At 44.3% G+C, this 20,544-nt stretch overlaps 1 protein-coding gene and 1 pseudogene across 3 annotated transcripts; both read left to right on the top strand.

Annotated features, from left to right (window-relative positions):
- Positions 1 to 872: 872 nt before the first annotated feature.
- On the top strand, positions 873 to 16,402 carry TRMT10B (tRNA methyltransferase 10B). Of its 2 annotated transcripts, none has more exons than XM_081845476.1 (9): positions 873 to 1,031; positions 2,106 to 2,312; positions 4,610 to 4,718; positions 6,704 to 6,828; positions 9,357 to 9,509; positions 10,129 to 10,207; positions 12,286 to 12,353; positions 13,286 to 13,409; positions 15,976 to 16,402. In XM_081845476.1, exons 2-9 carry the CDS (start codon positions 2,118 to 2,120, stop codon positions 16,173 to 16,175), a joined length of 1,053 nt encoding a protein of 350 aa, XP_081701602.1. In that variant the 5' UTR covers positions 873 to 1,031; positions 2,106 to 2,117; the 3' UTR covers positions 16,176 to 16,402. The 2 variants fall into 2 exon arrangements, with proteins under 2 accessions (XP_081701602.1, XP_081701601.1); XM_081845475.1 differs by having other exon boundaries at positions 875 to 1,031; positions 2,085 to 2,312.
- A 478-nt stretch (positions 16,403 to 16,880) lies between these two features.
- On the top strand, positions 16,881 to 17,443 carry LOC309332661 (cytochrome c, testis-specific pseudogene; annotated as a pseudogene). Its single transcript has one exon. The product of its transcript is annotated as a cytochrome c, testis-specific pseudogene (transcript).
- The last annotated feature ends 3,101 nt before the right edge of the window (positions 17,444 to 20,544 follow it).

Raw genomic sequence — 20,544 nt, 5'->3', positions numbered from 1 at the left:
AGCTTCCGAGAGCGAATGGCAAATGCGGCCAGGTGCTATTGCAGAAAAACTCATCTTTTGGAGACGGGTTCGCAGCCTCCCTGCAGCCAAAAAGCCTTTATGTGCCATGAGAGCCACACGCCCCCCGGCTTCTTTAATTGCACCAAACAGACACTTGATTGACATTGTTCTTTTTGCAATCAAGCGTTGTACAAATTTTATGAAATAAATAAAATAGCCAGCTTTCCCACAGTAGGCTTTTATTTACAGCCCGACCTGGAGATGTCGAGTTTTCCATGCAAAAGGATGGCAGCTAAATTGCAGTTTTAACATCAACTTCCACCCTGCCGCAAATAACTACTGCTTGCTCTGGGTCTGCATTGCCGAAGGGGAACTTTTTCTGGCCGGCAGCCGGAGGATTGAGGATTGTCGGGTTTCTGCGGGCTTTTGAGTTTATGCGTGTGGTTTTTCAAAATTGCAATCTGCTTTGGAAAGGCGAGGTATAAATCTTCCTGGAAACTGTTCTAAAGATGCTATTAGTATCGTGTCTCCGGCTCCTGGGTAAGCAGTGAGGGAAACCAGCGGCTCAGGCGTTTAGCGTTAAGCACCAGAAATCAAAATATAAAATGGCTTTTCTTCCAAATCAAGTGAGAACGTTTTTTGAAACATTCAAACGCTGCCTCGTCCCAAATATCACCGCAACTGGGATAGCTCATGGGACTCTTAATCACAGAGTCGTGGGTTCAAGTTCCATACATTGCACGGGGTTGGACTAAATGACCCTAGGACCCCTTCCAACTCTTTTCATGCTATGAATCAGAGCCGTCCAATTAAGTAAACTACAACCCCCAGAATGCACCTTGACTGGCTCGTGACGTTAGAGGGAAGTCTCGCACGGTGATACCGCATCACATGTTCAAAGCGATCCTCACGTTCTCAAGGAAACAGCTCCCACCTGGGCGCCTTTAACTGCCCTATTTCTGCAATCAGATTGACTCCGAAGCAGAGAAGAGGAGCTTGTTCAGCGTCTTGTTATTTAGTCTCCGAGGGAGGTGAGTTGCAAACGTCCAGCAATTGCCGACCATTAAAGGGCAGTAACTTCTTCAGCTGATTTGGGCGTTGGTTGCGCCCGCATGAGAGCCAAATGAGTCTTGGAGTGAAGTCGGTTTTATTTTACATTTAAGTCTTTCGCTTGATCAATTTTGTTGCAATGCTAATTAAGGCATCCTGATTGGATCCCATTATGTAATTAAGGCTAATTAAGACATCCTGATTGGATCCCATTATGTAGAAACAGCCTCTTTTAAGACGTTATATAGTGGGAGGGGAAGGAGGAGTCGTGTACTCCTGATCTCCTTGTGCTTATTGTAACGTCTGAAAGAGCCCCAGCGGGTACAAGTGGACATGCTTCGTTTGGGAAAGCATGTGGCCGGTGGGGAGGCTTGTGGGCTGGCGGAGGAGGGTGACTTTGTGCCATTCACATATTTGCGAGGGGTTTGTTGCGTGTCAAAACACGACACACAACCTCTGTTGTGTGAATGTGCACAGAGACCAGCCGCATGTGCTTCTCCCCGTCCATATTTTTATGCTCATTATGATCACTGTAAAGGTAAAGGGACCCCTGACCATTAGGTCCAGTCGTGGCCGACTCTGGGGTTGCGGCGCTCATCTCGCTTTACTGGCCAAGGGAGCCGGTGTACAGCTTCCGGGTCATGTGGCCAGCATGACTAAGCTGCTTCTGGCGAACCAGAGCAGCGCATGGAAACGCCGTTTACCTTCCCGCCAGAGCGATACCTATTTATCTATTTGCACTTTGACGTGCTTTCAAACTGCTAGGTTGGCAGGAGCAGGGACTGAGCAACGGGAGCTCACCCCGTCACGGGGATTCGAACCGCCGTCCTTCTGATTGGCAAGCCCTAGGCTCTGTGGTTTAACCCACAGTGCCACCCACACCTCTTATGATCCCTGTAGCAGACACATTAAGCACGGACAAAAATGCAAATCTATTGCTGCATTGGCAGCAGTCTAGAGGGCCGATTTCTGCCAGATCAAGTTAAAATCTGTGTTTCAGTGTATTAACATCTTCTGCATTTGTCTCTGCACAGCTCCTCAAATTGACCTGCAAGGGGATAGCAAAAATGACGACCTGCCCTGAGTATGCAAGCGAGACGAGCGCTTGTGGAGACCAGCAGAATCAGTATGAGAAGCATGAGGTGGTTTTCCGGGAAAGTGACGATGGGGAAAACCTCTGGGACACCTTTGGGCTTCTGCAGATTGACGTGGGATGTGAAAGCCCCAGGGACCGGTTGGCAGAAAACAAGAATTGGTGTTCGGTATGTACAGTGAAAACGGCAGACCTGTATTTTGAAATGAGTCTGTAACGCTGTGGGGCCACAATAATCCACACAAACAGCAGCTGCTGCCAATATCATCATCACCAATCTTTATTACGGTCCAGAGACCCAACAAATCATTACAAAGCAATACTCAATTCATACAGCCTACCTCCAGGTTAAACAAGCATTTTGTTCAGAATATAGGGATCATTTGTTCTTGCAACCACGATAAAAACTTTGCCACTGCTAACGTTCTAGCATTTGTTCTGATCTTCCAATAGGAACCTGACATAGTGAGCCTCTGATTTTCCCGGGAAAGGCACCAGCAAGGGTAGTATCAGTTCAGCCCTGGCTTGCTCATATTTTGCACAATGCAACAAAATATGTTTTATGGAATTGATGTCTTGAGCACATGAGCAAAGTCTGTCCTGGTAGGGAAATATATATCCAGCCAATATAAATCCAGCCACATGGTTTGAGAGTCTAAGCATTGATGACTGGCAATTTCTTTTTCAAACAAGGGTGATATTTTGCTTTCAGAAAGTCTGAAAGGTCGGCAACATTGTCTCTTGCGAGGCAAGACACATGACACTCTTTAATCCATTTGTTAGCAGCACTCGTTAAGGCAAAGGGCAAGGGTAGTGTAGTGTAGTGGTTAGAGTGGAGCACTAGCACTGAGGAGACCAAGGTGCAAAGCTCCATTCAGCCATCAAGGTCCTTGCATGACCTTGAGGCGCTCCCTGCCTCTCAGCCAAGCCTACTTTACAGGGTTGTTGTGAGAATGAAATGAAGGACAGGAGAAGGAAATATTGGATATAAACATGGTGGGGGTGACAACTGTAGTAGTTTGTCCCTTTCTTCCCGGTGTGAACTATAGTCAGGGGCCTTGCATAGTTTCCACTTTATGCTTCTCAGCTGTTGACTCCTTTGTGTGTGAGCCAAGCTGGCGTGAAATGAGGGTGACTGGTGAATATATTGTAAAAACGATATTATCCTAGCAGAATTGAATGATACTTGCGTATAATAAACAAATGGAATAAATATCTCAGAGGAATATATAGAAAAAGTTATAAAACAAACTGTGCGATAAAACCAAGACAAGATAAAAAGTACAACGAGAACAATTGGACGTTTATTACAGAAGACTTTATTGGATAAGCTATGATGCCATATAAATAAATGGCTTTTTAACTGATATTCTTTTGTTATTGTTAATTCCTTTTTTATTTTTATTTTCTTTATATATATATTTAATTTTCGTGTATAACTCTGTTGTAATCATTTGTAATGTACGGCTTTATCTGTAATACAAGACGGTATTTTAAATCAATAAAGACGATTAAAAAAAAAAGAGGGTAACTGGTGAATAAGGAAGGCTGGCTCTGTCAGAATTCCTGTTGTTGCCTGCAGTGTGGAGGTGGATATTAAAGAGCCCAGTGGCTTATATATGCATTTCACTTCTCTCTACCTGCGTAAGTACAGATCTTTTAAAAGCGGTGTAACACACAGGATACCTACATTGCAAGGGGTTGGACTCGATGACTCTTGTCGCCCATTCCAACTCTATAGTTCCATGATTCTATGTGTCCAAATGTAAACATGATTACATCTAAGTTAAGACTAGGGCTGCAAGCCTTGACGCAAGGAGAACAAGCAAGGTCAGTCAAGTATCTCACCAGGTAATGTGCACCAATGGAGCTGTGTATGTTTAGGAGGGCAAAGTTTGGGAGCTTAGGAGGGCCTAGGACCCTTGTACCTACGGGACCGCCTCTCCTGGTATGTCCCACAGAGGACCTTACAGTCTTCAAACAAAAACATCTTGGAGGTCCCGGGCCACAGAGAGGTTAGGCTGGCCTCAACCAGAGCCAGGGCCTTTTCGGCTGTGGCTCCGATCTGGTGGAACGCTCTGTCACAAGAGACTAGGGCCCTGCGGGACTTGACATCTTTCCGCAGGGCCTGCAAGACAGAGCTGTTCCACCAGGCCTTTGGCCAGGGCACAGCCTGACTCCCTCCTTCAGCAATCTTCACAGAACTCTAGCCCAATGGTTGCCATCAATTTGATTTGAATTAATTTTATAATGAAATGATTTTAGAATGTTGTATTATTTAATTGTTAGCCGCCCTGAGCCCGGCTTCAGCTGGGGAGGGCGGGATATAAATAAAATTAGTATTTATTATTATTATTATTATTATTTTAAAAGCACGCACAGCATTTTGAATTCTGACAAGACAGCTGTGTTGATGAATTCTCCCCTGAGTAATTTTAGACTTTTTCCTGTTTTCTTTCCATTAAGAGAAACGTTTTAAGGAAACAGAGGCACTGGGAGAAGATAATTTCGGCAAAAAAGAGCAAAAGGAAATATGAGCGAGAACGGCGCAAAGCTAAGCACGCGGAAGGAAAAGGTACAAGCAAAATTGCATTTCTCTCTCTCCACATTTCTTAAGAATGTTTGGTCACAGCTGATCACAGGCCCTTCATAAAGTGGGACAAGCCTCCCCAAGAGACAGGAGCAGAACATCCGCTTTGCACTCAGAAGGTTCCGAGTTCTAATCCTGTCATCTCGAGGTAGGACTGTTAAAGGCTGCCTAAAACCCTTGCGAGCTACTGCCAGTCAGTGTGGATAGCCTGAGTCAGGGTAAGGCAGCTTCCTCTGTTCCTGCTAACATTAGCCTTCTCCTGCAATGTGCAGCTGCAAGAGAGTGCTGTTTGTTTTAGGGCACACTTTCAGTTCCTGCAGGGTAATTTTGAGGCTTTACAGGCCTGGCTGCTATTCTGCATGAGCTGAATTTACACCCCAGAAGATGCTCCACCATCTTTTGCAATGTTCTAGGGTGCTGGGCTTGTTGGCAGAAAACATCAAATGTGGAAAGGCTTCTCTGAAGCTAACAGGCATGTCTTCAAATGGTGGTGCTTGATTTAGAGGCATTGCTAATTTATTCTCTTAAAAACCTCTTCCATAGGACTTTTACTCAGAAATCTGTCTATTTTAAGACTCTCTGTGTACATAGATAGTTTTAGATGTGGGAGCCAAGCTTTTTAGATGTGGGATCTGAGGTTGAAGCAATCAACTTGGGGCCTTGTTGGCACCCAAAACATTCTGAGAGATCTGCATTGGCTCCCAGTACGTTTCCGAGCACAATTCAAAGTGTTGGTGCTGACCTTTAAAGCCCTAAACGGCATCGGTCCAGTATACCTGAAGGAGTGTCTCCACCCCCATTGTTCAGCCCCCGGACACTGAGGTCCAGTGCCGAGGGCCTTCTGGCGGTTCCCTCATTGCGAGAAGTGAGGTTACAGGGAACCAGACAGAGGACCTTCTTGGTAGTGGCGCCCACCCTGTGGAACACCCTCCCTTCAGATGTGAAGGAAATAAGCAGCTATCTTATTTTTAAAATACATCTGAAGGCAGCCCTGTTTAGGGAAGTTTTTAATATTTAATGCTGTATTGTTTTTAACACTTAATTGGGAGCCGCCCAGAGTGGCTGGGGAAACTCAGCCAGATGGGCGGGGTATAAATAATAAATTATTATTATTATTATTATTATTATTATTATTATTATTATTATTATTATTATTATTCAAATAAATGGACTGTGCTTGTGGATCTTGCTCTCACATTCATTCTGGTAAGATGCATAGCTACTGTTCTTCCACCTATGAGTATGAACCGTGATAACCCCTTCCAAACTCCACTATCAAGCTGTGAAAAAGACCTTAGTACCTAGAAGGCAGGTGAGTAATCTCACTACTTCATCAGACAGCCTCTCTGTATAGGGAGATTTTGACCTGTGAGGACTTTCAAATAGGGCACAGTCTCATCAAGGACCTTACTATGCACCAATGCCACCTCTGCACGTTTTAATTTGGCTTAGATGTGAGTGACTGGATGAACCAGACAGAGGGCCTTCTCGGTAGTGGCGCCCACCCTGTGGAACACCCTCCCTTCAGATGTGAAGGAAATAAGTAGCTATCCTATTTTAAAAAGACATCTGAAGCCAGCCCTGTTCAGGGAAGTTTTTAATATTTAACGCTGTATTGTTTTTAATAATAGTAATAATAATAATAATTTATACCCCGCCCTCCCCAGCCAAGGCCGGGCTCAGGGCGGCTAACAAGCAATAATAAAAATAAGTTGAATGATTACAACTTAAAAACAAATTTAAAATACAACATTAAAATATTAAAATGTAGCCTCATCACAGGAGGAGAAGGAAAAGAAAAAAGAAAGAGAGGGATACTTGATTGGGAGCCGCCCAGAGTGGCTGGGAGGGGTATAAATAAATTATTATTATTATTATTATTATTATTATTATTATTATTGTTATTATTATTAATATTATTATTATTATCTCCCCCCCCCATACAATTCTCATATTTGCCTGGGTTTCAGATGCTGTTCCGCAGCTCAGCAAGCGGGACTTGAAAGTGATTGCCAAAGAGCGCCTTCAGGAAGCCAAGGAATCGGGCCCTCGGCTGTGTATCGATTTGAGCATGACCGCTCACATGACAAGGAAGGTAGTGGCACTGAATCATCTCCACCACACATTTTTCATGGCTAGCTTAAGGGTATTGTGGGCCTCTGCTCTTTGGCTGAGTAGCCACTGCAGTGGTACCTCTGGTTACAAACGCTTCAGGTTACAAGCTCTGCTAACCCAGAGGTAGCTGCTCCTGGTTGTGAACTTTGCCTCAGAATGCGAACGAAAATCGCGCGCAGTGGGAGGTCCCATTAGCAAAAAAGCGCCTCAGGATAAGAACGGTTTCAGCTTAAGAATGGACCTCTGGAACAGTGGCGTAGCGTGGGGGATGCAGGGGGGGGGCAGCCAGCCGCCCCGGGTGCAACATTGGGGGGGGCGCGCTTGCACTCGCAGCTCTCTGCCCCTACTAAAATCCACGGGTTAGGGGGCGCAAATTACTTGCCTTGCCCCGGGTGCTGACAACCCACGCTATGCCACTGCTCTGGAATGAACTAAGTTCGTAACTGGAGGTACCACTGTATTGAACACATTACAGGCCACTTGTAAGAGAACAAGGGTGTGTTCAACGACATCACTTGGCGATGTCTCGATTTACCACCAAGAAATGCTGGTGGGGCAGAGGACTGGACCTTTGAATTCTTCCTCATTTTAAAATACAACACTTTCAAAGCTCAGGTAAGAGTCTCCTCCCTAACACACAAGTTGTCTGTGTGTAAGAGGAAGAATTATTTCTTTTCTTTTTTCCCCAAATTATTTATTAGTTTTTCAAATTGTTACAAATCAAACCAATTTGCTTTAATTTAATGCAGTTTCTTTTTTTAAAAAATCAGGTTTCCCGCTCCTGTTGCAAACATATGTCCATCATTTCCTCCTGCAGCCACCTCATCTCTTCTTTAATATCCATTTCATCCTACACTTCTTGTTGTCTGTTCTTACAGCAAGCCATTGTTTCCTCCCCACACACAGCGCCTCTGTTATGTCTTACAAATATAAAATCCATTTCTCGTGTGTAGTGCTTCATAAACATTGTTGTCTCAGACCTGGTGTGCTGGGGAGAGTTGATTACTATCGAGGGAGATTTTTTTTCAACGCACAGGGTCCTGCAAACATTCCTCCCGCATCTGCAGTCTGAAATAGTACAGGCCTGTAAGATGGGGGTGAAGAACCTCTGACCCATAGGTCAGATCACATCTTCCAGATCTCCCTATTTAGCCTGCTAGGCCGTTTTTCTGAAACCACGCTCATTTCCCCCACACCAAGATGTCTAGTGGGACGCGGGTGGCGCTGTGGGTTAAACCACAGAGCCTAGGACTTGCTGATCAGAAGGTAGGCAGTTTGAATCCCCGCAATGGGGTGAGCTCCCGTTGCTCGGTCCCTGTTCCTGCCAACCCAGCAGTTCGAAAGCGCATCAAAATGCAAGTAGATAAGATAGGTACCGCTCTGGCGGGAAGGTAAACGGCCTTTCCGTGCACTGCTCTGGTTCGCCAGAAGCGGCTTAGTCATGCTGGCCACATGACCCGGAAGCTGTACGCCGGCTCCCTTGGCCAATAAAGCGAGATGAGCGCCGCAACCCCAGAGTCGGCCACGACAGGACCTAATGGTCACGGGTCCCTTTACCTTTATGACGTCTAGTGTAGGGCAGAGAGCAGGCTGCAGAAAGCAGGATTGAACTCCTTGCACACCATCTGATCTGTGGCGAGTTCAGTCCTTCTTGAGCTGCTGCTGGCATGCCTGATCCATGCACAGAAAGTGCAAGAGATGCCTGTTATTTGGTTCTGAGTTATGCAGACTGGCGACCAGTGGAGTCCTACTCAGAAGGCACTTGCTTTTACTTGGCCACTGTCACGGATATTCCAGTTTTGCTTCCTTAGCCCACTTAACTCTGGGTTAAGTGGTGAATAGGTCTGTTTTACCACGCTGGTGAGGAGGAGTAGCTAATTGAGATCAAGAGCTATGTTGAGTTTAACAGCATCCCTTACAGTGGTACCTCGGGTTACAGACACTTCAGGTTACAGACGCTTCAGGTGACAGACTCTGCTAACCCAGTTACAGATAGATAGCCGTGTTGGTCTGCCATAGTCAAAACAAAAAATTCCTTCCAGTAGCACCTTAAAGACCAACTAAGTTAGTTCTAGGTATGAGCTTTCGTGTGCATGCACACTTCTTCAGATACACTTCTGTTTCAGTGTATCTGAAGAAGTGTGCATGCACACGAAAACTCATACCTAGAACTAACTTAGTTGGTCTTTAAGGTGCTACTGGAAGGAATTTTTTGTTTCTGCTAACCCAGAAATAGTACCTTGGGTTAAGAACTTTGCTTCAGGATGAGAACAGAAATTGTGTGGCGGCAGAGGGAGGCCCCATTAGCCAAAGTGTTACCTCAGGTTAAGAACAGTTTCAGGTTAAAAACGGACCTCCAAACGAATTAGGTTCTTAACCCGAGGTACCACTGTATTTTGTACCGAGTGTATGGTGATTGAGTCAGCCATTTTGGAAAGTACACAAAGTGCTAGGGCGAAAAGGCCTGTTGCCAATTTTCCTGATCATTTTTCTTTTCTTCCTCTCAAGGAAACAAGCCGGCTTGCTGCTCAGATAAGGCGGCTCTATGGGTCAAACAAGAAAGCTCAAGCCCCCTTCTGGATCTACCTCACAGGGTTTGTGAAAAACAGCCCAATTTACGAAGCATGCCAGAGGATGAATGATGGATTTGCCAGTTATCTTGTAAGTATATCCCCCTCCTGCCTTCAAGAAATACAGTGGTACACCGGGTTACGTACGCTTCAGGTTACATATGCTTCAGGTTACAGACTCCGCTAACCCAGAAATAGTGCTTCAGGTTAATAACTTTGCTTCAGGATGAGAACAGAAATCGTGCTCTGGCGGCGCGGCAGCAGCAGGAGACCCCATTAGCTAAAGTGGTGCTTCAGGTTAAGAACAGTTTCAGGTTGAGTACGGACCTCCGGAACGAATTAAGTACTTAACCCGAGGTACCACTGTAAGGCCAGTGACATTTTGAAGAGCAAACAAAGCCATTTCTTGCTGGAAGAACCAAGAATGTTGAGGTGATTAATCCTGGAAATGTCCTTACTTTCTAGAGTTGCTCAATGTTGAAGCTGTGGATAAATGCTAATTTCATTCTCTGGATTTCTATTTGCCAGCTTGATTAAATGCTAATTTCATTTCATTCTCTGGATTTGTAATTGCCATTTGCTTATTATTTAGCAGACCTTGGAAAAACAAATACCAGAGATGGCCTTTGGTTTCCAAAAGATGTCTGCCGACTGCCTTTTAAAAAATTCAATCCCATACACATGTGTTATATTGTTTTACTATTTTTCAGATGGATGTTACTCCAGAAAGTTACCTTGACCTGTTTCCTTTAGAAAGAATTGTGTACCTCACTCCAGACTCCGAGAACGGTACGGCGTTGCAGCTTTCTGTTAAAGCTTTTGATTCTTTTAAATGAATAAGTTCTTGCCTTGGGGATTTAGGTTTCAAGTCATCCTGGCCAAACTTGTCTCCAGCCTTTTGTTTGTCTTAGGCGGTAATATTCAACTCTCAAATTTGCATCTTGTTTCAGCATCCTCTCAAACCATCGGTGTAAGGCAATTTTTTGTGAGGATAGTGCTGGACGAGCCGTCCGCATATCCCATCCTAAGCAATAAATCTTAGATTTGGTTCTTGGTCAGAACAAATTGTGGCAAATGAGAGATGTCTCTGCAGCATTAAGTAGGCCTCTGTATTTTCAGATTCAGGTCTTTTTCTAAATTTGAAGTCAGGGATCAACTTCACTTTGGGGTGGGTGAAACAGATCCCAGGCTCTCTACAGATGTTTTTGGCCATGCTGGCTGGTGGCTGAGGGGAGTTGGAGCCCTAACCACATCTGGAACTTCCACCCCACTCTGGTGATAGTACGCAGTTCTGCCTATGTGCTCATTGCTAACAGAAATATAAGCAAACCTTTGATGCGAAGCATGGAGAAAGTGATTATCTTGAACAGGGGTCTGCAAACTTTTTCATCAGGGGTCTGGTCCACTGTTCCTCAGACCTTGTGGGGGGCTGGACTATTTTTTTTGGGGGGGGGAATGAACGAATTCCTATGCCCCACAAATAACCCAGAGATGCATTTTAAATAAAAGGACACATTCTACTCATGTAAAAACATGCTGATTCCCAGACTATCCGCAGCCTGGATTTAGAAGGCAATTGGGCCGGATCCGGGCCCCCGGGCCTTAGTTTGCCCACCCATGAACTTGAATAATGGAATACTGAATGGTATAGTTTTTGTAAAATATGCAGGGATTCATGATACGTAAAATGAACCATGGAAAGAGAAGAAGGGAAGTCACTGATATCTTAAGGATGTAAAATGAGTATTTTTAAATAGTATATCGGAAAATTTAATAAAAATTATATGTAAAAGAGAGAAAGAGAGAGAGGGAAAGTGATTATCTTCTGCAGCAAACTTCGCATGGACACCTCAGATTTCCAGAGTGCTTGTTAGCTTACTTGTGGATCAGCTTCACATGTCTGGAATGACACGTTTTTGTCTATGTCAGTCAGTAGAGCGTGAGACAATTTCAGGTTTGTGGGTTCAAGCCCCCAAAGATCCCTGCATTGCAGGGGGTTAGACTAGATGACCCTCGTGGTCCCTTCCAACTCTCGATTGAAATGTAGTGATGTATCCACAGTTGCCTGGCAGAATAGAATTTTTTTCAGCAACGTTTAGAAGCTGGCACTGACAGTGCCTGCTGAATCTCTAGTTGCAGAGAGTTTTATTTTATTTCATTTTCATTTTTTGTTTGTTTTCACAACATTATAAACAAACAAACAAACACATAAAACAAACGAACATAAATCATAGCTTTATTAAAAATTACACTTAACATTGTTAAGTGACTTCCTCCCTTCCCCTTGGTTGAATTTCATTGCATGTCCTTTTAACGGTTTTTCAAATCACAGTTCTTAAAAAAAATTAACTTAAACATTAACATCCTTAGATCTTCACATTATGAAATTAAACATATTAATTCATCACTTAACTTAAAATCCTAAGCCAATTAAGTATCTGCAAGCTGTTTTCAGTTAATTTAACTTGATATATTTAACTAAGTAATCATTAAATTTGATCCAATCTTCCTGATACTCCTCCTCTTTCCGGTTAGGTCGGCTAGCTCTGAAAAATCCATCATCTTCATCTGCCATTCTTCTATTGTTGGTAATTCTTGGGTTTTCCACTTTTTAGCTAACAAAATACGAGCCGCAGTTGTGGCGGCAGTTGTAGTTGCAGAGAGTTTTAAGGAGAGTTTGGATGGCCATCTGTCACAGATGATTTACTTGAGATTCCTGCATTGCAGGGGTTGGACTAAATGACCATCGGGGTCCCTTCCAGCTATACAATTCTATAATGTTTCTGTTGCCATTCTAATGCTGTCATATAAATGTGTCACTGTTTCTTTGTTTACACACGTGCTCACGTTTCTTTTTTGCACTCCAGCTCTCGAGGAAGTCGACCCGCGAAAAGTGTACATCCTTGGAGGTTTGGTGGACGAAAGCATCAAAAAGGCAAGTGTGTTGCACACTTCTGCCCGTTTTCAACTTTGAACATTAGTTAGGTTGCGGTTTATGCCGTGCTTCGGTATCCTCTCGTAGTAAAAAAGTTCCATACCTTTTCAGGCAGTTGTTGGGAAGAGGAAATTTCAGCGAGTGCTGCTTTCTTCACCTTTCCACAACACTGTATTCTGGTTCTTGCTGCTAGAAGAAAATTATTAGGGTGTCCATATGCTACTCTGTTCCTTTTAAAACTAGTGAACACTCTGTGGGGTGGCTGTAGCAGCTGTGGAGTCTTTGTGTATAATTTTATTAAGTTTTCTGTTTTACAATTTAAAATACTTATTTTACATCCTTAAGATGTCAATGACATCCCTTCTTCCCTTTCCATGGTTCATTTTACATATCGTAAATCCTTGCCTATTTTACAAAAAACTATGCCATTCAGTATTCCATTATTACATCCACCAAAACTTACTTGCACTGCTTAATTTATCTTAATGTTGCCAGCATTTTCAGCTGTACAGTCGTACCTCATTTTTTGAGTGTCTCGGAAGCTGAACGTTTCGGTTTTCAAATGCCGAAAACCCGGAAGTAAATGCTTCCGTTTTTGAACGCGCCTCAGAAGTCAAACAGCTTTTGCTGCATTTCCCCCCAATTTTCTCCATTGACTTTGCAGACTGCCCTTTGCGCTTTGGTTGTCGAATGTTTCGGAAGTTGAATGGTCTTCCGGAACGGATTACATTCTACAACTGAGGTACCACTGTACACAATTATTTCCCATATATTCAATAACCGTTTTCCCGTCTTCTTTAAACGTATGTTCTTATTGTTCTCAACTCAGCTGTTGAGTCTTTGGGTTGAATTGCAGCTCGTTCACGGGCTCCTGGTGAGACAGTCCCCAAGGGACCATTTGTGTGACTTTTCTTTTATATATATATTTACAGAGACTCACCTTCCAAAGAGCCCAGGAAGAACATCTGCAAACAGCACGGCTGCCAATCCAAGAGTACATGGTAAAGAACGTCAATGCAAAGAATTATCACTCCACAACATTGGCCATCAATCAAGGTGAGGTTCTTGCAGTGTTTGCTGGAAGTTTGTTAGAATTCCTGATCCATGATTGCAGTCATAGGATTTTTGTCTATCACATGACAGTGTATGTTTTGACTCCACAGAGTGGGAAGTGACGAAGACAGGATGTTTGTTTTACCGTGTTCCATGAAGTGGGACTATTGTCCTTTGTTCTTTTTCCCGTTGCTGAGAGAGAGGGAGCCATGTTGCAGTGCTCTGTGTGTGTTGATATGTAAATAAAGTAGATTAGCCAAAATGCTGAGTTGCTGAGGTCTGTTATGCAACTGCACAAACTCTACAGATCCCTAAGTGTGCCGGTGTCGGTTGGCATCGGTCGCTGTGATGTTCGGGTAGAAGAAAGCTCTTGAAGCTCCCGAACAAACGACCAGGAGGGAGAGAACATGCCAGTCAGGCATGTGTCTCTATCAGGGTCCTACTCAAGTGTAGGCTGAACTCCTGATATTTGCATCCCATAGGTGATGTTCTGCCACCAGTTTTCAAATGCAACCTGCAGCTGCTGTTTGTTCCATTAAATAGGAGGGTATCATAAAGTATTCCCCCCTCTTTTTGAGCTGGGACACCATAATGACGCTGTCTGCTCGGGTCCCAATGCAATGGTCTTATTAATGTTGCTTTATGTAGTGCTCAGTGGAAGCTGGTCCATTGATATAATCCCATATCTTAAACCATTATTTATCCTGATATAATTTTGCCTTGTCCCTGATAACTGTTGAAGATCTATAAGATTATATTGGAATTTTGTGTAAAGGAGTATATGATAAAGTACACTTAGGACGTAGGAGAAATAGGCCTTTATCAGTTTGGGGAGGATTTCTGGGGGCATTTTTCAATATGATGTTGGAGATCTTCTAAACCTTCTAACTATATGATATTGCTCCATTTATTTTGAACAAAGGAAACAATAATCATAATCCCTGTTGCTAGAAATGTAATTGGAAGGGAGTTTAGGGTTTGATTTCAACCCCAAATATCGGGAAATTTCTACAGTTTCTACAATTTTTTATATATGCTGTAAGCCACTCAGAGTGGCTGGGGAAACTCAGCCAGATTTGTGGGGTATAAATATTAAAATGATGATGATGATGAATGGGTTAGTGCCCTACCAACCTTAGGCTGCCATCAAACCTAGTTGTCTGCCTTATTACTTCCAACCAGCTATGGCTCCCCCTGGTGTTGGTCTTCCAGCCTTATGCCCTACCCTTCTCAGTGGGTACCGGCCGCTCCTGGTAGCTCGGTCTTGTGAAGAATGGGGAGTTTGAGAAGCAGGGAAGGGAGGAAAAGTTTAGATGAAGTAGAAAGTCTCCCATTGTGGTTAGGCTGGGTGAAACAAGAGCATTCTAGAGCTCTTATGTGGTTTGTTTTTTTGGCCCATTCTCGCAACCAAATGGCCGCCTGCACCTATACTAAAATGAGGGGCATAATTCAGCCAAAGTTACCGTATTTTTTGCTCTGTAAGACTCACTTTTCCCCTCCTAAAAAGTAAGGGGAAATGTGTGTGCGTCTTATGGAGCGAATGCAGGCTGCGCAGCTATCCCAGAAGCCAGAACAGCAAGAGGGATTGCTGCTTTCACTGTGCAGCGATCCCTCTTGCTGTTCTGGCTTCTGAGATTCAGAATATTTTTTTTCTTGTTTTCCTCCTCCAAAAACTAGGTGCGTCTTGTGGTCTGGGGCATCTTATAGAGTGAAAAATATGGATAAATAACTTCAGGCACTATTGATTTTACTAGGATACAGTTGAGCCTGTGCCTGACACTACTGTTGAAATCAGCAAGTCTTGCTTACAGCAATGCTTATACCCCTTACACATTTTAAGCTTGTGACAATTTTGGTGTCTGGGATTGAAGAATATCCATTTTGCTGTCTCTCACTTGTTCCTCAGGTTGCACTGTTATAAAAGGTACTGTGTAACTCGATAGTATGAGGACTCCTGAGCTAGCTATGTGTTCATGGAGCATTAGATTTCAGCTAATTCTCTATATCAGAGATTTTAGGAGACTCGTAGAGAATTAGCTGACTCCCTAGAAAAGACCCTGATGTTGGGAAAGATGGAGGGCGCAAGGAGAAGGGGACGACAGAGGACGAGATGGTGGGACAGTGTTCTCGAAGCTACCAGCATGAGTTTGACCAAACTGCGGGAGGCAGTGGAAGACAGGAGTGCCTGGCGTGCTCTGGTCCAGGGGGGTCACGAAGAGTCGGACACGACTAAACAACAACAACAACAATGCTCCATGAACACATAGCTAGCTCAGGAGTCCTCATACTATCGAGTTACACAGTACCTTTTATAACAGTGCAACCTGAGGAACAAGTGAGAGACAGCAAAATGGATATTCTTCAATCCCAGACACCAAAATTGTCACAAGCTTAAAATGTGCAAAGGGTATAAGCATTGCTGTACGCAATGGGGAGGTTTCCATAAACAAGACATTCCAGCTGCTCTGCCGCCTGATAATAATAAAAAAATTCTGCAATGTCACGATTGTCTCCCCCCTTTCATCCAGTTCCAACTAATCCCTATAATAATCCCATGTGTTTCTCTTAGTGCTTGATGCCTTGTCAACTTTCTACGAGACCAAGAGCTGGGTAGAAGCCCTCAAAGCCGCAGTTTCTCCTGGAAAAGGATACGTCCTTCGAGACCCAGCACAGGGAAGTGAGGAATCGGCATGCAAAAGCAGGAGAGAAGTTGATAAGGAGGCGGCTGGGTTAGGACCTGCCTTCAGTGACCCTCCCCTGCTGAACTGATCCCCACATCTCTGGAGCCAGTCCGTTGTGGGGCTAAACAGTTTCTTGTTCTTGTTGAATCTGTGTTAGGAGAGGGGGTTAAAATACCCTTGACCTCCTTTAATATTGTTGTTAGCGACCAATGGCGAGAACATTTTTTCCTTGGGTAAACAGGGCATTTGTTCTGAGAGCTGCTGCTTTTTTTTTTTTTAGCGGTAAAGTGTTTAATAAATTTATTTAATAAACAAGCAAGTGTCCCCGAAGCTTGGTTGCGCGGACACCGGTTACATAGCTGTAATGGGATAAGGGGTTGCTTGTGCGTAAGCGCCAAAACGCTCCCAGTTGTGTAGTTGGTTTCAAACTCTCCCTAACCAGACAGCCATAAGTTCGTGGCTGCCTTAATCACTGGCAGAATCCGTCAGTGGGCGTTTCCTGAACTTCTTCCAACATAAAAGTTCTTTGACAGAAAGTCTCCTTCTTGATTCCCTGCGCGACAGCTTTCTGCGCAGAGTGGGCGTTCCAAGGGGAGGTCCTGAGCTCTCACCGCTGGTCTTGCTGGAAGCGTCTCTGAGCCTTACCTCCAACGCTGTCTCCTCCTCCCCTCCTTCTTCAGCAGAAGCCCTCCCTCTTCCCCGGCTGGTTCCCTCCTCAGCATCCGAGGGTCTCCCAGCATCCGAGAGCCTCTCCACCACTCTGAGCTCCGATGGCAGTTCCCTGACAATAGCGCTGCATACGGGGTGCCCTTGGGATAAGGTGGCGGAACTCTTGACAGGAGAACGTGTGGCGGCGGCTTTGCATCCCTTCCTCTACTTTGCGTGCTTTGACCATGGGAGACGTTGAGAAGGGCAAGAAGATCTTTGTCCAGAAGTGTTCGCAGTGCCACACAGTTGAGAAGGGAGGCAAGCACAAGACTGGCCCTAACCTTCATGGTCTTTTTGGCCGAAAGACTGGTCAGGCCAAAGGCTTCTCTTACACAAAAGCCAACAAAAGCAAAGGTATAACCTGGGTAGAAGATACACTGATGGTTTACTTGGAAAACCCCAAGAAGTATATTCCAGGAACCAAGATGATATTTGCTGGCATTAAGAAGAAGGGGGAGAGGGCAGATTTAATAGCATACCTTAAGGAGGCCACTTCTAACTAATGGCTTCTGCTGCCTTATTTATTTCAGCACACAAATGGAAATGATGAGATTGGATTTTAAACTTTCTATTTTTACATGCATTATATTGTAACAACTTCAAAAAGCCTTCTCGTCAGCCAGAGAACTTTTGATCATGGATGGTTCTTAACACATGTACAGTGGTACCTCGCAAGACGAATGCCTCGCAAGACGAAAAATGCGCAAGACGAAAGAGTTTTCCGTTTTTTGAGTCGTTCCGCAAGACGAATTTCCCTATGGACTTGCTTCGCAAGACGAAACATCTTGTGAATTCTTGCAAGTTTGTTTCCTTTTTCTTAAAGCCGCTAAAGCCGCTAAGCCGTTAATAGCCGCTAAGCCACTAATAGCCGCTAAGCCGCTAATAGCCATGCTTCGCAAGACGAAAAGACTCGCGGAACGGATTAATTTCATCTTGCGAGGCACCACTGTACTTGTTCTTGTATTATAATTTATAGAATTGTGCAGTCAGGCTTGAATGAGTACAGTCAGGGTGACTGTAGTGTTTCCTGATCATGTAATTAAAAAACAAACAACCCCTGTCAACCCCCCCCCAAAAAAAAACCAAACAAAAAAGCAAGTGTCCCACCATTGGCTAATGGGTGGATGACTCTTCCAACCCCTTAGCGGCAAGGAAGCTGATTATATGACATTCTAGTTCTGTGTGTCAAGAGAGCGATCCTTATCCCAAGTGGCAGTTCTACAGGAATGCAGATTGGGCATTCCCAGCCCCACCTTGAGATGCCTGGGATTGAGACTTTCCGTGTGCCAAGGCAGCCCTGTTTAGGGAAGCTTTTAATGTTTGATGTATTACAGTATTTTAATATTTTTCTGGAAGCCCAGCCAGATGGGCGGGGTATAAATAATTTATTATTGTTGTTGTTGTTGTCAGAGTGAGCTGGACAGTCAATTACACAGTTAAAAGTTGGAGTTATGCAATTCTTTATTAGCAAAAACACGATGGCTGAGTGCTGGGCCTAATGAACACAGCAGTTCAATCCTGGTAGGTTTTCCTCCATGAAATCAGGTGCTGAGACTAAAGGTCCTCACTTCCTCACAGCCATCAATGTCTTGTCCTCTCCAGGGCTTTCCCCAAGCAATCGGAGACTGCGCCTGCATGCCTGTCTTTGCTCCTCCTGTTTCATGCCTCTTCTGGTTCTGGGAGTTGGGGAACTAGTTGCAACAGGAGGGGGAGACATCTCTCTCTCTCCACCAGAGTAATCTCATGTCTCCTGGCTCCCATCCTCTCCTGCCTCTGATTCCGGACTTCTGTTACAGACTCTCCCAGCTCACTAAGCCCTGTTACCTCCTCAGCTTCTGACACTTCCTCTTTCCCCGTCTTCTTCTGATCACTCAACAACAGTCCATGACACAGAAACTGTGACCCTTCTATGAATGTGTTGCTCACGTAGAGGAGAACCTACAGTGATGGATTATGGGACTTTAGGACAGGACAGTAACGTATCAGTCATTTCATTTATTGCTGTTGTTGTTCAGTTGTTTAGTTGTGTCTGACTCTTCGTGACCCCATGGACCAGAACACACCAGGCACTCCTGTCTTCCACTGCCTCCCGCAGTTTGGTCAAACTCATGCTGGTAACCTCGAGAACACTATCCAACCATCTCATCCTCTGTCGCCCCCTTCTCCTTATGCCCTCAATCTTTCCCAACATCAGGGTCTTTTCCAGGGAGTCTTCTCTTCTCATGAGGTGGCCAAAGTATTGGAGCCTCAGCTTCAGGATCTGTCCTTCCAGTGAGCACTCAGGGCTGATTTCCTTCAGAATGGATAGGTTTGATCTTCTGAAGACTCTCAAGAGTCTCCTCCAGCACCATAATTCAACAGCATCCATTCTTCAGCGATCAGCCTTCTTTATGGTCCAACTCTCACTTCCATACATCACTACTGGGAAAACCATAGCTTTAACTATATGGACCTTTGTTGGCAAGGTGGTGTCTCTGCTTTTTAAGATTCATTTATTACACTTGTCTTAATCATACAAATTTTCTTTGTCAGGCATCCAAATTTGCCGGGCCATCTCATCCAGGTTATGCCTAGCAGGGTGAGAGAATGGGATCCTCCATCTCCCATGGGGCGTCCAGTGAGAATGGGGCTGACACCTGGTGTGGGCTTACCTGAAAGTTGAAGACCACTAAAGTTTGTCCTTGTCTTCTTCTTCCCAATTGAAGTGCAGAGTGTTTGAGGACAGGGACATTCGCAGGGAAACCAAAATGCTTGTTTACAAAGCTATTGTACTAGCAACCTTACTGTATGCTTGTGAAACGTGGACCACTTATAAATGCCATCTCCAGCTCCTTGACCCAGTCAATTTATTATCTGTTTATGATGGGGTGGAAGGTTCACAGGCTATGAAGGACTTGCTCACAAATTTATTGACAGCTGCACAAATAATTACAGCTAGGAAGTGGAAGGGGCAAGCAGAATATAAAATGGAAGAATGGTATAAAGAGGTGTGGGATATAGCTATGAATGACAAATTAACGCGCGCCATTAAGGTAAGATGGGGAATATGCAGGTGAAGTTATTTTGGGGAGATATGGAGGGTGTTTGTAGAATTTGTACTGTTAGAATGTAAAGGGGTCAAACCATCGCAAGAGGTGTTGAAATTTTGGGAGATTGGATAGCTACAGTGGAATAGTTTCGGTGATGGGGTGCACATTTTTATTTATGATTTATTATTTTGTCAAAAAAGAAGAAAATAAAAGAAAGTCATCCTGCTCAGACAGCACCATGAGTCAGGTGTTCAAATAACATTTTAATATCGAGTAAAGAGCTCTTTCCCTTAAAATCACTGCCATCAGCTCAGCTGGTTAGAGTGTCATGCTGATAATGCCAAGGTTGCAGGTTCCAAAAAGGGACAGCTGCACATGTCTGCATTGCAGGGGTAGATGTTCCCCTGGGTCCCTTCCAGTTCTGATTCCTTGAGTACCACTTTGTTTGTTTACTATATTCATTTTGTGCCTGGGGCTCACTTGCATGCTTCCTTGCCTGTCTACCATGAGTTTGGACTCCCCAAATCTATTGGTTCTGCCTCCTTGCAAGATGTTTAATGAGGTTTCCACCAGAGACCTGGTTGGTTTCTAGTGAACAGTGGTTGTTTAAAAGTTAGGGGTAGCCAACATGCTGCCCTTCAGATATTCTGTAATACAACGCCCATCATTCCTGACCATCGGCCATACCGGGATGTCTTATTCCAAAGCACCCAGAGGCAA

Source organism: Podarcis erhardii (assembly GCF_964252035.2).
Source record: "Podarcis erhardii genome assembly, chromosome: 17".
NCBI classification, from domain to species: domain Eukaryota; kingdom Metazoa; phylum Chordata; class Lepidosauria; order Squamata; family Lacertidae; genus Podarcis; species Podarcis erhardii.
Note: the sequence above shows the minus strand (reverse complement) of the source record. Positions and strands in the feature narration are given on the sequence as shown.

What these genes read in the sequence shown, in the direction of transcription:
- TRMT10B (XM_081845476.1), top strand. Translation starts at nt 2,118, where the DNA reads ATGACGACCTGCCCTGAGTATGCAAGCGAGACGAGCGCTTGTGGAGAC. An exon ending in CCGCTCACATGACAAGGAAG is followed by an intron (nt 6,829 to 9,356) that starts GTAGTGGCACTG and finishes CTTCCTCTCAAG; the next exon opens with GAAACAAGCCGGCTTGCTGC. An exon ending in ATGGATTTGCCAGTTATCTT is followed by an intron (nt 9,510 to 10,128) that starts GTAAGTATATCC and finishes ACTATTTTTCAG; the next exon opens with ATGGATGTTACTCCAGAAAG.